The following is a 13,051-nucleotide window of genomic DNA, read 5'->3' as shown; positions in this document are numbered from 1 at the left end:
CGAGGAAGAAATTCTGGCCTCTAGTAAATCCTGGTAGAAGAAAGCTGTAAAGACTCACCTGCATCCCACTACATTTAGCTATTTGTGACTTCGGCCCCTCCTCCCCAGTTTTACCAATTAATGCAGTACCGTCAGATACAGTTTCTACCAGAATAATCCAGACCATACTGGAAAATGGAAATGTTTCCTAAGATGCCGAAACAATTTCTGAGTTACCAGATCAGACACTAGATCCCAGTTTTTTGCCTCCTTGCTGAGCTGGGGCCCATGAGGTTCGACTGTTGCATCTGGAGTCTATTCTCTATTTAGGCAGAGACTGTTTCCCCCCGAGGAGCAAAAATTCAGATCCGTCCGGCCGCCTGTACCCTGTCCTAGCGGTTTAAACCATTTGCTCTGAGGTGCACCGGGCCCTATGGGGGCTTTGCTGAGAGAGGGAGGTCTCTGCACACTCGTTCTGTATTTTTGTGGGCGGATCAGGGGAATCCTAGTTGGATCAAACAGGAGCTACGTGCAGGAGCAAGGCTGTTGCAATGGGATCTTGGCAGCCCCGGCGTTAGATTCGGTATCCTAGGAGAGCTTCGATTTGTTCTCCATTTAACAGTGGAATGGGAGGGGGTTGCTGCTGCGGCCAAAAAATAGCTGGATCTGTCCAGTTTTCCCCCGGCCCCACCAAAACCTAGCGGGCCTGCTTGAGCAGAAAAGCCCCCCACGTGGTGCTGGGGCCTCAGCCACTCAGCGGTGCACGGCCCCGGAGAAACCCCTCCCGGGCCCGCCTCCCTGCGATCCTCCTCTTCTGGCAGCTCCAAGTGACTAATTTTTGTCATATGACTGTGACACCAAATGGAGTCGGGTTCGCGGAACTAGCTGCCTGCCGGAGGAGTTCGCTGCTCCAGCCCCAGCGCCTCCGCTGGGTGCAGCGGGGAGAGAAGGAGGCTGGGGGGCAGCGGGGAGCAGCGCGCCCCAAAATGCCACCCACCTTGTTCCAGAAGCTCTTCAACAAGAAGCCCGGGCTGAGTTCTCCTGCCAGGGACTCCAGGGAGGAGTGTGTCTTCAGGTAACGCGGGGGGAGCCCTGGGCAGCCCTTCCCTCTCTCTCGCCCGTGCTCACAAACTTGGACCAGTTCGTTACTTTCTAGCCTGCTTGCCTGATGCAAACTACTCCTCGCCCCTGCTATGGAAGAGGCCAGAGAAGAGAGGATCGGGTGGGGGGGTGTGATTTTGCGCTCTGTCTGGAGGGCTCTGGTGTGCAGGATTGGATACACTGACTGAGCTGGCCCCCTGCAATCCTCCCCTCCCCCGTTTGACACACACATTTGGTGTGTTGCCTCCTTTCCCTTCTTCCCAGCCCCTTTCCCGGGAGAGCCCTGGGAGTGGAGAGGCTTCTTGGCCTGGGTTCCTCCCGCTACACAAGAAGCTGGACGGAAATCCCTGATGCGCTTTTTGCAATGCACTGGGACGCATGCAACATTGTTTCTCCCGAGTGTTTCCTAAAGGTGCCCTCCGTCTATTCTCCTCCAACGCAACCCCTTGGGGATCCCGGCCCCCCGAGCCCTTCGCTCTGCAACAAGTCTTATTTTCATTGCCGTCCTTCTTTGTAAAAAAGTTGCAAAGCAGAAGTAGCCTCTTAGCGCTTCCCAAGATGGGTTGCTTCCTCTGATTAGGTTGTGACTCTTCCTTTTGGCGTGGGTTGGGATTTCTCGCTTCCCTTTCCCCGTCCTCCAATTCCTTTGTTAACTTTATTTTATTTTATTTTATTGCCTTTGATGTTTTGACGCACTTTTGAGGCTGCGGATTTAACAAGCCCCCTAAAAAAGACGCCATTCTTTTGACTTTCTTGAAGTGGCGAGGTGGTTGCTATCTGGAAAGAGCCACCTTAATAAATACTAAGAGGGAAGAGCAAATATGAAATGCAGGCTGCCAACAGAAGTGTAAGGTTACTCTTAAAATCTGTCATGATCTAACCACAACAAAACTGAATCCACTAAGCTTCCAAACACAAGACTGCAAGAAAAATGCTTGCACCCTCCTTACAAATGCTTCGCCACCTTTATCTCTTAACATTAAACGTTTCAATTTAAGCTGATTGTATGTGTAATTCCCTGTATTTCTAAAATGCTAACAGAATATGGTTTTTTGTTGTCTGGAGAAAGCAGATCCCTAGAGATCCAGGGATGCCTGTGTGGTATAAGGACTTGAATTTGCAGTTTTTTATGAGGACTCCAGTGTAAAGTTAAAAATCAGGACCAGAACTACACTTTTGGCAGTTTGTCCCTATTGTAACTTATCAAAATTCTAAAAATAAGATTAAAGGTTGATCTAGCCAAAGGTATTTTAGGGTCTATAAAATAACAGTAGTAATGGATAGACAGAGCAATAACCATCTAGTAGATTTGTGTAGAAAAATCTGGTCTAGTTGCAAACTATTAATTTAAACCACTATCATGACTTTGTAACTGACATGTAAATAACACTTTGCATTTGTTGGTGTGAATTGCGGGGTGTGAATATTTACATTTTAAATTGACTGCTTGGAACAGCTCTCCATTTAATATTTTAAATATCTTTGTAAGTTACATTACACAATGTGATGGGTAACATGTAGACCTGAGGGCTGCCCTCTGGATCTGTACTGGATTACAGGACCATCTTTCTGTAGTTCCTGAGACCCAGTCACTGCAAACATCGGGGATGGTAAATACTAAACATACCCATTTATTCTCTCAAGAAAACCATTTTCACAGCATACTGATTGATCTTCCATGTTTTTATGAAATCAGTGAAAAACTTTTTGAAATAACCTAGAATCCAGTGCCATAAATGTTGGAATACACCTGTAGCAAAATTGGTTTATAGCTTCCCAAACACCTCCATTTCATTTTCCAGCTGAGTAATTTATTTTATTTTACTGACATACTGGGTGGGCCAAAATTTCTTCTTTAACAGAGAGAGAGAGAGAGAGAGAGAGAGCCAATTATATTTTACCTGATTTTTATGCTGTCCAGACACTTCTTAATGATAAACTTCTACTGAGGATTTAGTGTACAACTCAACAGCTGTGTTCCATACACTAGGGATATTTAGGATTGTGTGTTGTAAGGAAGAAAATATTACTATATCATCTTCTGAGGTCTTCCTCCTCCCCTTTCTTTAATACAGAACACTGTGTGCCAGGACAGGATGCATATATTTAAAATTACCTCCCTGCTAGTACATTTAAGATATTTTTATATGATGAATCTGTTAGTGGACATATTCAGATTAAGTTTTATAATTTCAATATAAATGTAAATGGGGAAACATACTATGAAATGTTAATAAAAAGTGTCTTTCTAACCTTCTGTTACTATTATATTTTGCTAAACTGAATTTTCCAGTGTTAAAATTCTGAAAAATTGGTCTTTGTTAAGCGCTGTGCTAAAAATCAATGAAAAGCATAATAGTTATATTCTTATAAAAGAAAGTGAAAGTACATCCAATCCTTGGATAATGCACAGGATTCCTTTAAAGCTATAAGGTTATGAAACAGGTATTTTACTTTAAATAAGATCTTGCCTGAATTCCAAATATTGTATGAAAGTAGAATCAGACTCATACTTCATGAAAAAGAATACAATTTCGCATATGATCTGGATAGCCCACTAGTTGCTGGTGAGCACTTAAATCTCCAGTGCATCCTCAAAATATTTGTTGTGTCTTGGTGAGAAGTTCAGATGGGGGCCGAGGATGGTCATGTGGTTAAAATACTAGCTTCTCTTTATAAGACCTAAATATTATTTTGTCACAGGCTTCCTTTATGCAAGTTGCATAATTTCTCTCTGCCTTAGTTTCTCTATCTATAAAATGGAGATAATTCTTAGCTAAGAAAGGCATGGGATGATGAACATGGTATGTGAAGGTTTGAAGGAATGTGCTATAGAAGGACAAAGTATTTATTAGAATATTAGGGATGAGACTTCAGAGAATGGGTGCATATGTTAGGCATATATGGCATTATCTTGCATCACTAAACTCAAAGATGCAATTGCTGTTGATCTCAATAGGAACAGAATTAGAGCCCTAAATCCTTATTGAGGTTCCTAGAGTAAGTGGCTCAGTTTTTCAAAGCACCCATCAGTTTTATTTTTGAAAAATTGGGTCACGTATTTCAGAGCCTAACTGGGACACATATTTAAAGGGAAAATAAGTCTTGGTCTGTGTATCTGGAGGCTGTTTCCTTCTTGAGGCAACAAGTATTGCTCTTCGGGCAACAGTTAAATAGAACATTGACGTGCAACTGTAATGCAGGGCTTTGGAACTGAGTAACTGACATGTGAGTGATATTAAGGTAACAAGGTGCAAGTTACTCATTTTTCCTTCACTATGAATACATTCTGCATTTGAGTCATGCTTACAAAATTGTAATGAAATTTTACCAGTGGAGACACATTCTGGAATCCTGAATTTAAAACACTTTAATGAAAGCAAATTTTACTTGCTTTTTCCCCCCTCTCAAAAAAAATAAATCCCATGTGTGCGTGGAGTTTTGCAAGGCAAAATCAAGTGCAACTATGGGAAATGCTTCAGGAATGAGTGCTGATTAAGTTAGCAGTTGCAGAGTTTTGTGAGTTGTAATGTAGCACTACCTGATTTAGTATATCATGGCCCAATCCTTCAAACATTTCCATGCATGTGGAAATATTATCTTGGCTCCTTTTGAAAATCCTAGCTGAGATAATGAGGGGACCTGATAAATGTCTAGAAAATAGGGATGCTACTGAACGTTTAAAATGTTAACTGGTGAAATGCTAGATTTAACCGGTTAACCCTGGACCAGCCTTGCATCATTCCCTAGGCCCGCCTTGCAACGGGGCTGCTCCCGTCAGGCCAGGCCAAGCCAAGTTTGCTGTGCAGCACTGTGGGCTGGGGAGGGGAGGGGGGAGGCAGCTGCTCTTCCAGTTAACTGGTTACACAGGAAGCATGCCAATAAGGCCCATGCTTGCCAGTTGAAAGACAAATTCAAATTCTTAGAAAAGGAATTATATTTTCACACAATGCAAAACTAACTTGTGAAACTCTCTATGATCTCATTGAGGCCAGAAGCTGAGGAGTCAAAAAATGATTAGACATCTATGGACAACAAGAATATCCACATTATAATAGTAATTGTGCATTAAAAAGTACCCCTAGGAATTCTGGAAGGGATATAAACCTTTAATATGCTGGAGGCATAAAATAATCTATACTATAGGAGTAAACTTTTCTTGGGGCACTTTCCACCATAAACTAATTGCTGCAGGATTTCTTGAATCTTGTTCTGAAGCATCTGTTACTGGTCACTGCTGATGACAGAATGCTGGATTAGGCTGACCGCTGGTCTGGTAATTTGGCAATTCCTATATTTTTGTGTTCCTGTTATTAGAAACAAGTATGACAGTTCTTTGGAGTCCATCTAGATTTAAAATTGAGGGTGTACACATTTATAAAAGCTAGTAGTAATTCTATGCAATCAAAATTCTCCAATCTATGTACAAAAATAAAACAAAAAATTAAAATCTTTGTAAACAGATGAAAATCTGTTTTTCATCTTGCTAAACTGTCATCTTCACAATAAATCCTGAGTTGCACTGTTTATATTACTGAATGCTGGAGGCAGAAGCAGAAAGTGTACATTTACATTTATTTTGTGCTAATAGTGCATTACAGTTCTGTATTGATTGTCATCGGTTGCCTCAACATTCAGTTTGTTTACTTTTTCTGAAAATGAAATATTCTTTTATCACAAGTCAAAATCTCAGAAGGGATATTCATGATTTAATAGCAGGCTACATCTGTCTACACAGTTCAAGTGTGTTGCTCACTTTGAACCTTTTAAGAGATGGATCCTCAACCTCATTATAGACTCACCCCACTAATATGAACAAATATAGGCCTATAATGGTTAATCTGGTTTGATGCATGCTTGTGTTCTGTGTACGACAGAGCCATTGAGCATCATTATGCTACAGAACAGTTTGGTGCACTTGAGTTCTCCTGTGCATCTAGCTATTTCTCCCCGTTAGTAGGAGGATAGACTGAACATGAGAGTTCCTTCAGGCCTGGGTTCCATAGACCCTCTCAGTGTGTTGTTTGATCTCAGAAGCTCTAAAGAATAATTTTCCAGTGTTGGGTGTTGTTCCATGAATGCCTGTCAGCTGTATATTGCTCTTGTAAAAGCAACTATTATAGGGGTACAAATATATGGGAGTTATTCCAACTTAAAAATAAACCATACACATTCCTTCTCCTACTAAACAGCAGGGAGTATCTCTTCAGACATTTTCTCATGGATGCTCGTTGTGGGTGTTTATATATCTGAGGGAGAACACAATTTCCCAAATAAAAACAGGAATTCATTACTTTGGTGTCCCCTGCTTGTATAGGGACAAGGCCACTTGCAGCTATTCTGTAAACATACCTTCTTCCAGGGTCTTTCTGGAGTATAGACTGCTTGATTGATTAATGATCTGTCAGATTTCCAGTACTGTATAAGATCCGAGGTTGGCTATAGCGTAGTATATCCTGAAAGAAGATGAGGCAAGCATGAGTTTCAACTATGACTTCTGCCATCTTCTCTTGCAGTAGCTTTAACGTGTATCTTGACATTTTTTAAATTTTATTTATTTACCTTGAACATATCATGAATTTATGAGTAGAATGACAAAAATGCTCTAAAATCTAAAGGAGACAATTCATTTTGCATAGCCATCCCTCTCCTTTAATAACTGATTATATGCTTCTTCAGCTCCTTTTTTGAACTTTAAAATTAATGGAAAGGAATTAGTCTGAAATAAATTTCTAATCATGAGGGGTTACATCTTGGGACTGGATGCAGGTGATTTTTTTTAAAGGAGTGCTGGAATAAGGTTAATGAAGACTGTGAAAGGCTCGTCTTATAACCAAATGGAAGGCATTGATTGATAAAAACACAAACAGGATGTTGTTGTACAAAGCCACTTGACTTTGGTTTCCCCTCTTTTGCGTAAATTCGAGTTGGTAGCAGGAAGGGCTCTTCTGTATGCCCTTCCTTAACAGAAGAATTTATGAGATGCCTAAAAACGCATATAGTCTATGGGAGTCAGACAGGGTGGAGGTGTTATGTTATCAAGCTTTGGGCTTGAGCGTCCAGTGTAATTCAACCCAACTGATCTAGTTATTGCCAAAACCCCTTTAATGGAGTTACTATCTACAGCACACAAAAAGCCTCACTCCACCCAGTCAAAGGCCTTTTGTGCATCCATCAAAAGTGGGTAGTTTTGTGTCTGCTCAGCCTGGGTCCAGAGAATCAAACTTATCATTCCATCACTTTAGAAAACAATTTTAGTTCTATTAGATAAATATAGTTAACAAAAGTATTTAACAAGAATTCAAAAGACTCCTCAGGTAAGCCATTAGCCAGTCAAGCTGATGCACCCTTTGGAAATTGAAGCTTGTGCAGTCTAGGATATTGTATCAAAAAACTTAGCCACTTATAAAAAATTTTCAAGTCTTTTCAGCAGTCTTATTAAAGCTGATTTGTTCAAAACCCATATTGGTCAGGAACCTTATCTGGTTTTAATTTGGCAATAACTTCTAGTCTTTCCAACAATGTCAGGTGAACCTTTAGTTAAATACTGTTTAGCCTTCTTGAATTTAGAAGGTTTTTGCTCTACCAAAAAGCATTTTATAACCTCTTGTCAAAGCAGGTTCTGATTTAAAAAAAAATCTTGTATTTTATTAAGTTTATGTATCTAGGATTTTTGTATTAAATCCTGCTTTTTCTCATTAATTCTCTCGGTCTTTCCCCAAACCCTCTTTGTTATATCAGTGGGAAAGTCTCTGACTTCTGGGCTAACTAATTAGCTTGAGTTTTGCAAAGTTTATTATGTATCCAGTTCTCTCTTTACAAATTGTGCTGAAGTTGCCCTCCAGCTATGATCATTTTGGCTAGCATTATGAAAAATATTTTTAATGTGCCTTAACTACATTTCTTTTTCTAGAACGCTTATTTTAGATAGTTTTTCTTTACTTTGCTGAGACATTTTCTATCATTGATCCGTTGTGTATCTTTTCTTTGTTTTTCAGCACCCTCGAGCTCAGAAACAAAAAAGCATAATAGGTTCAGGTGAGCATCCCTGCAGGGTTGCAGAAGTGCTTACACTTTTGATTAAGATGGCCACTATCCAGGTCTTGCTTTACACCAGGCCTGTGACAGGCTGAATTCCCTATAGGTCTAGGAGTCCAGATTCCTCTGCAGGCAGGCAAAAATGTACAATCATGGCTTAGGGCACAATGTCAACTTAAAAATCACATTTCTGTCTGAAAACTGTATACCTAATATAGTGACAAGCTAGCAGGTAAGATTATGAAAACTAAAGGAGATTAAGGTGTGTGTGTAGGCCTCCTCTACTTTTCTCACTTTATTTTATGTATTGATGGCACTTTGTGTATAATCAGTTTCATAGCGTCCATGTAAGGTCCCTAAATTTGGGCTGTGCTGCAAGCACCATGTAGGGGCAATGCATAGTTGTGCTGCTTCAGAAAGCAGACTGTGATACAGCAAGTCATGGGAGAAGATTTTCAAAGGCACAGAGAGTAGATTGGCAAGTCAGGAGGACTTAGGTGCCTAGCTGCTTTAATGCCTTTGAAAATCTCCCCTTACTCCAGGGGGAATGTTCCCTAAACCAGCCTGATACCCACTGTATGCTCTACAACTCCCTCCTCCCCTGAATATATGGGAGAGGTTGTGGTGGTTTGGGGGGAGAGGGGAAGAGGGAGGGTGTTGTCCAGTGATACAGGTAGCACCTTACATTCTCCTTGTAGGTGTACAGGATAGTCACAATCTGGCCCTTTTTTCAAGGAGAAACTGAGGAGGTGAAAAGGCCCTTCTAAACATCAGCAGAGGAAAAGAACACCCCTTTAAGCTTTTTTTTTTTTTTAAGGGAATTAAAACATGTGAAATCAGCCAACTTCAAAACACTGAAATCCCCCTGTGTTTCTCTTAGTAATGTTACCTCTCCCTTGGCTGGGCCCTTTCCGTGGTCAAACACTTCTTTGATGTCGTGTAAGACAAGATTGTGTAGGCAGTAGTAAAGATCATGCCCTTGCTGTGATATGGGTATCAGCCCCCTGTATTCTCTGTGTTATCACTTCCTCATGTGAGGAGAGCACGAGTTTTATGAAGAAGGGTTGTGGTCGCTGACCTGCTGTAGGCTGCCTCTGGAACAGCGTGTTGCTGTGTTCCATTCCCAGTGTCTTGACTCTTCATTAGGATAATGTTATTTGAAAGAAAACTGGAGCAAATGAATTATATTGCTTCCTTTCCAACTCTGGAGTCTTAAGAGGTTAGACCTATGCAGTCTGATCTCTGAGCTAACCAATATATGGAGAAAGCCATTTCAATACCTGCTTAGATGGCATAGGTCTCCTAATCCTCTTGCCATCTGATTAGAGATGCTTCCTATGGCTAATTGTCATCTTTTTGCCAATGGTTAGCCTTGGATCTGTTTTGTCTAGCACATTCTTTGAAGAAAGTGTTACATGGATTTCTGGCTGCCCTTTCCTCCATTGGGTTGTCGTGGTGGCAAGTGAGCCAGATGCTGTGACATGGGGGAGGCTGAGGTTCAGTGGGCGTGGGAAAGGAAGCATGGGTTGGGTACTGTTTCCATGGTGATAGAGCAACCTTCAAAGCCAGGAGGTAAGTTGTCATTGTTCCCTTATGTGAAAACTACTTCCACATAATGGAGCACAAACACCCTTCCCCATAGTAAAGGGCACGTGGTTTTGGAGACTGAAGTAGGACGGGTTCTTTGAGGAGTTTGAGATGCTCTGGACAGCATCCTTCGGTTCCTCTTCCATGTTTGAGCTTAGGTGGAGGAGCTCAGGGGGCATGGAGTGTACAGTAGCCCCTGAAAGTCTCTCTCCCATGTGTACCCTGGGGAGGAAAATCCCTTTCCACCCCACCAGCACTGTTGGAGTGCTGATGCTTCTGGGGTTTTTGGTGCCTTCAGTGTTTTTCTCCAGGGGATATGGTCCTTGGTGTTTGTATTCTGCTGAGCTAAGACACAGTTAGAGTGGCATCCTAGAGTCAATTTGTTCTTTCTTTCAGAGTTCATTGTTGGATACACTGGCTCAAATAAGACAGAGGCTGAAACTTGATTTTATTTTGCTGTAATTCTGTCTTGGTTCTAAAAATGGCTACTTTATAGTATATTTTACAAGTGGAAAATAACGTGCATGACAGTTTCATGCTTGCAGGGTACTTTCTCTCCTGTTTCTACATCTGTAACAGAGTCTGCAAGATCATGTGACTGTGTAATTCCCAGAAAAATCCAGTGCTTGATTACACCTGTGTAAATCCGCCATTTAGTTACGGTGGACTTTTGTTAGTGTAACTGAGACCAGAATTTGACCCTAAGTCTTTTGCAAAGATCAGAGTTGGTGTGAGAGGGTGATTTTATGGGAGAGAAATTACATCAGCTAAATTCCATCAATTAAAAACAGAAAATAAATTTCAGTCATTTATAAATCCCTTGCTAATGCATCACTTAGTCTCACATATTCAGTGTGTAAAGTGGAGTGACTGCTTAAGGGATTCAGCCATAGAAATTTCTTTCAGAAGGGGCAGTCCCTTAGAAGGATTAATCATTTATTTCTGAAAATAAATGTAGAAGTGTGTTCCGTAGTCATCATGTACTATCTCAGTTTCAAAGAGGATTTTTTAATGATGCATTTTGGTTTTAATGTGCCAGTGAGACATCTATGTAAGGTAATTTGCAGGTATGTAGAAGAACAATTACCTGGCAACCTCTCCCTCTCAAAATCATGAAACCAATAGGTTGTGTAGATAATATTATTCAGAATAAAATGGTGTACTTTTCAGAGGTTTAGGAATAATTCCCGTGGTAATTAAAAGCAAAATACATTCATTGTTGAAACATGTGAATTACAAGAGGAAGTAGTATTCAAAGTCATGCATAAGTCTGCAGTGTATATATTATTGTATAATACAAGCTCAGAATAGTTCTCACTACAGGAAGTTGGTTCTTCTGTCCTTGGCTTTAGCTGTCTCATAAACATGTGAGTTAGTAAATATACAAGTACCACCAAAATTATTTTCTTCCTTCCTTTCACAGTACTGTAAGCATGCAATCACCTTTAATTTTCATTTTGAGATGCTTATGACTGGTGACCTCTAGCTGTTCAAAACAAACCTAAATCCTAAAATCATAATTTAGATTATCACTCTAAGTGACTTTTGTATATAGCTTGAAACTGTGCTGATAAAAGAGACCACCTATTTGCCTCCGATTAGAAAGCTTTCTGGATTGATGGCCCCATGGCACTCAGTAGTGAACAGGTCTGCTATAGTGAGCCCATAGACTCCACCTAATTCCTGAAGAAAAATCAGCAACACCTTGTGATTAATGGCATAAGCAGCTGATAGAGTTAGATATATTTGTTAGGGATGTAAAATCCTGGTTAATCAGTTAACTGGTTAAACATTAGGTCAACCTAAAGTTTAATTGGTTAACTAAGTGGGATCCTGGTGGGGGACTACTGCAGCCTGTCTGGTGCAGCCTCCAGCCTGCAGGATTCCTGGCCCCGCCAGAGCAGCCTTTGTCCTCAACTGGCTGGGTTTCCCATAGACAGAGGCTAATCTGAATGTTGGAGCATCCCCTGCCTGTAGAAAGCCCAAGCCTACCATGAACAGAGGCTGATCCAGACAAGTGCAGCCCCTGTCTGTGGGGGGCTAGAGCAGCCCCACTGCAGGGCTGGGAGCTGCTCCAGCTCCCACTGGATACCAGTTAACCTTTTACATCCCTAATATCCGTATGGAATGCTGTCTCGTATCCATTACCCCAAGGAGGAATCCTCATCAGAATTAACCTTCTTGGAACAGGAAAATTATCCATCCATGTCATCTCCATATTGCTTCTACTATGCTTTTCCATGCTTCCGTTACACCTCTGAAGGGTTGGTCCTTTTCTTTCCAAGGTAAATAGTGTGATGCTTGCTAACAGGTTAAAACAAAAGGAAAAACTATGTAGCACTTTAAAGACTAACAAGATGGTTTAATAGGTGATGAGCTTTCATGGTTTAATCACCTATTAAAACATCTTGTTAGCCTTTAAAGTGCTACATAGTCTGATCTTGCTAAAACAAAAGGAAAAACTAACACGGCTATCTCTCTATTGCTACCAGGTTAGATGTTAATGAAGCTCAGCAGCAGATAGGAAAATGCATGTGCTTAGGAGCTGGGCTGGGCTGGTGTTTTGTCCTCTTAATCAGAGCATTTTTTAGTAGAAGGATATTGTGTGAACATCCAAAAATATGTCCTCAAATATATGTGCTGGAGTTCTGATATTAGGGACATGTTGCTGTTCTGTTCTAAATCTATGCATCTATTAGGTAAAGTTAAATGAAATGTCTCTAATGTTAAGCCAGTGAAGTGGCTTACGTAGCTGGCTGTTTAAAGGTAGACTGATCTCTGATAGATGACTAAAATAGTCATACAGAAAAAGGTTTTTCATTACTTAAACATATTCAATTGACTCAAGTTACTGGAAATTACTCTACTTTCTTAGTAGAAAAGGAAGTCCTCCTACCGACAAATTAGATGGTTATGAAGAAGCTGAAAAAAACTTGAATAAACTTAGTTTTTTATTACTCACATCTTTGGAATCCAGATCATGTACAGCACTGATCTTTATCAGGCAAGAATAAAATCCACATTTTTGATACACCGCATAAAAAATCATATTAAAAGAGGCAAAGATCAGAATAGGCTAAAGCAGATTCTTATGGGGTGATGGATAACATAATCGTTGCATTAAAAAACGATTTTCCAGGTGAGCCAAAATAACATTTTGCTTTATATGTTAAGATTTTTTTCCTCACACCTGAACAAATTAAGTGAGCAAAAGCACCACAGTCTTAGAAAAGGAAGATAAATTAGGTGCACTGGTTACATTTCAGATGAATGCAGTTAGTTTAAAGATCAATGCATTGAACTACATCCTGATTAATGAAGTGCCATAATTCCATTAAACTTATAT

General features: G+C 40.5%; 1 protein-coding gene across 3 annotated transcripts in view; it reads left to right on the top strand.

The window, feature by feature from the left end:
* Positions 1-795: 795 nt before the first annotated feature.
* The window catches only part of FNIP1 (folliculin interacting protein 1), a 100,051-nt gene continuing 87,795 nt past the window's right edge, over positions 796-13,051 (top strand). The window contains exon 1 of one of the 3 annotated variants that reach the window (XR_003087990.3): positions 796-1,054. Coding sequence is in view for 2 of the 3 variants with exons in the window: in XM_006116071.5 (XP_006116133.1) it covers positions 825-1,054 (230 nt within the window). In the remaining variant the exon portion in view is untranslated. The remainder of the gene's footprint in view (positions 1,055-13,051) is intronic. The other 2 variants (XM_006116071.5, XM_006116070.5) reach the window with 2 other exon arrangements.

The sequence above is a fragment of the Pelodiscus sinensis genome, chromosome 16, assembly GCF_052426305.1.
Source record: "Pelodiscus sinensis isolate ZL-2025 chromosome 16, ASM5242630v1, whole genome shotgun sequence".
Taxonomy (NCBI): Eukaryota; Metazoa; Chordata; order Testudines; family Trionychidae; genus Pelodiscus; species Pelodiscus sinensis.
Note: the sequence above shows the minus strand (reverse complement) of the source record. Positions and strands in the feature narration are given on the sequence as shown.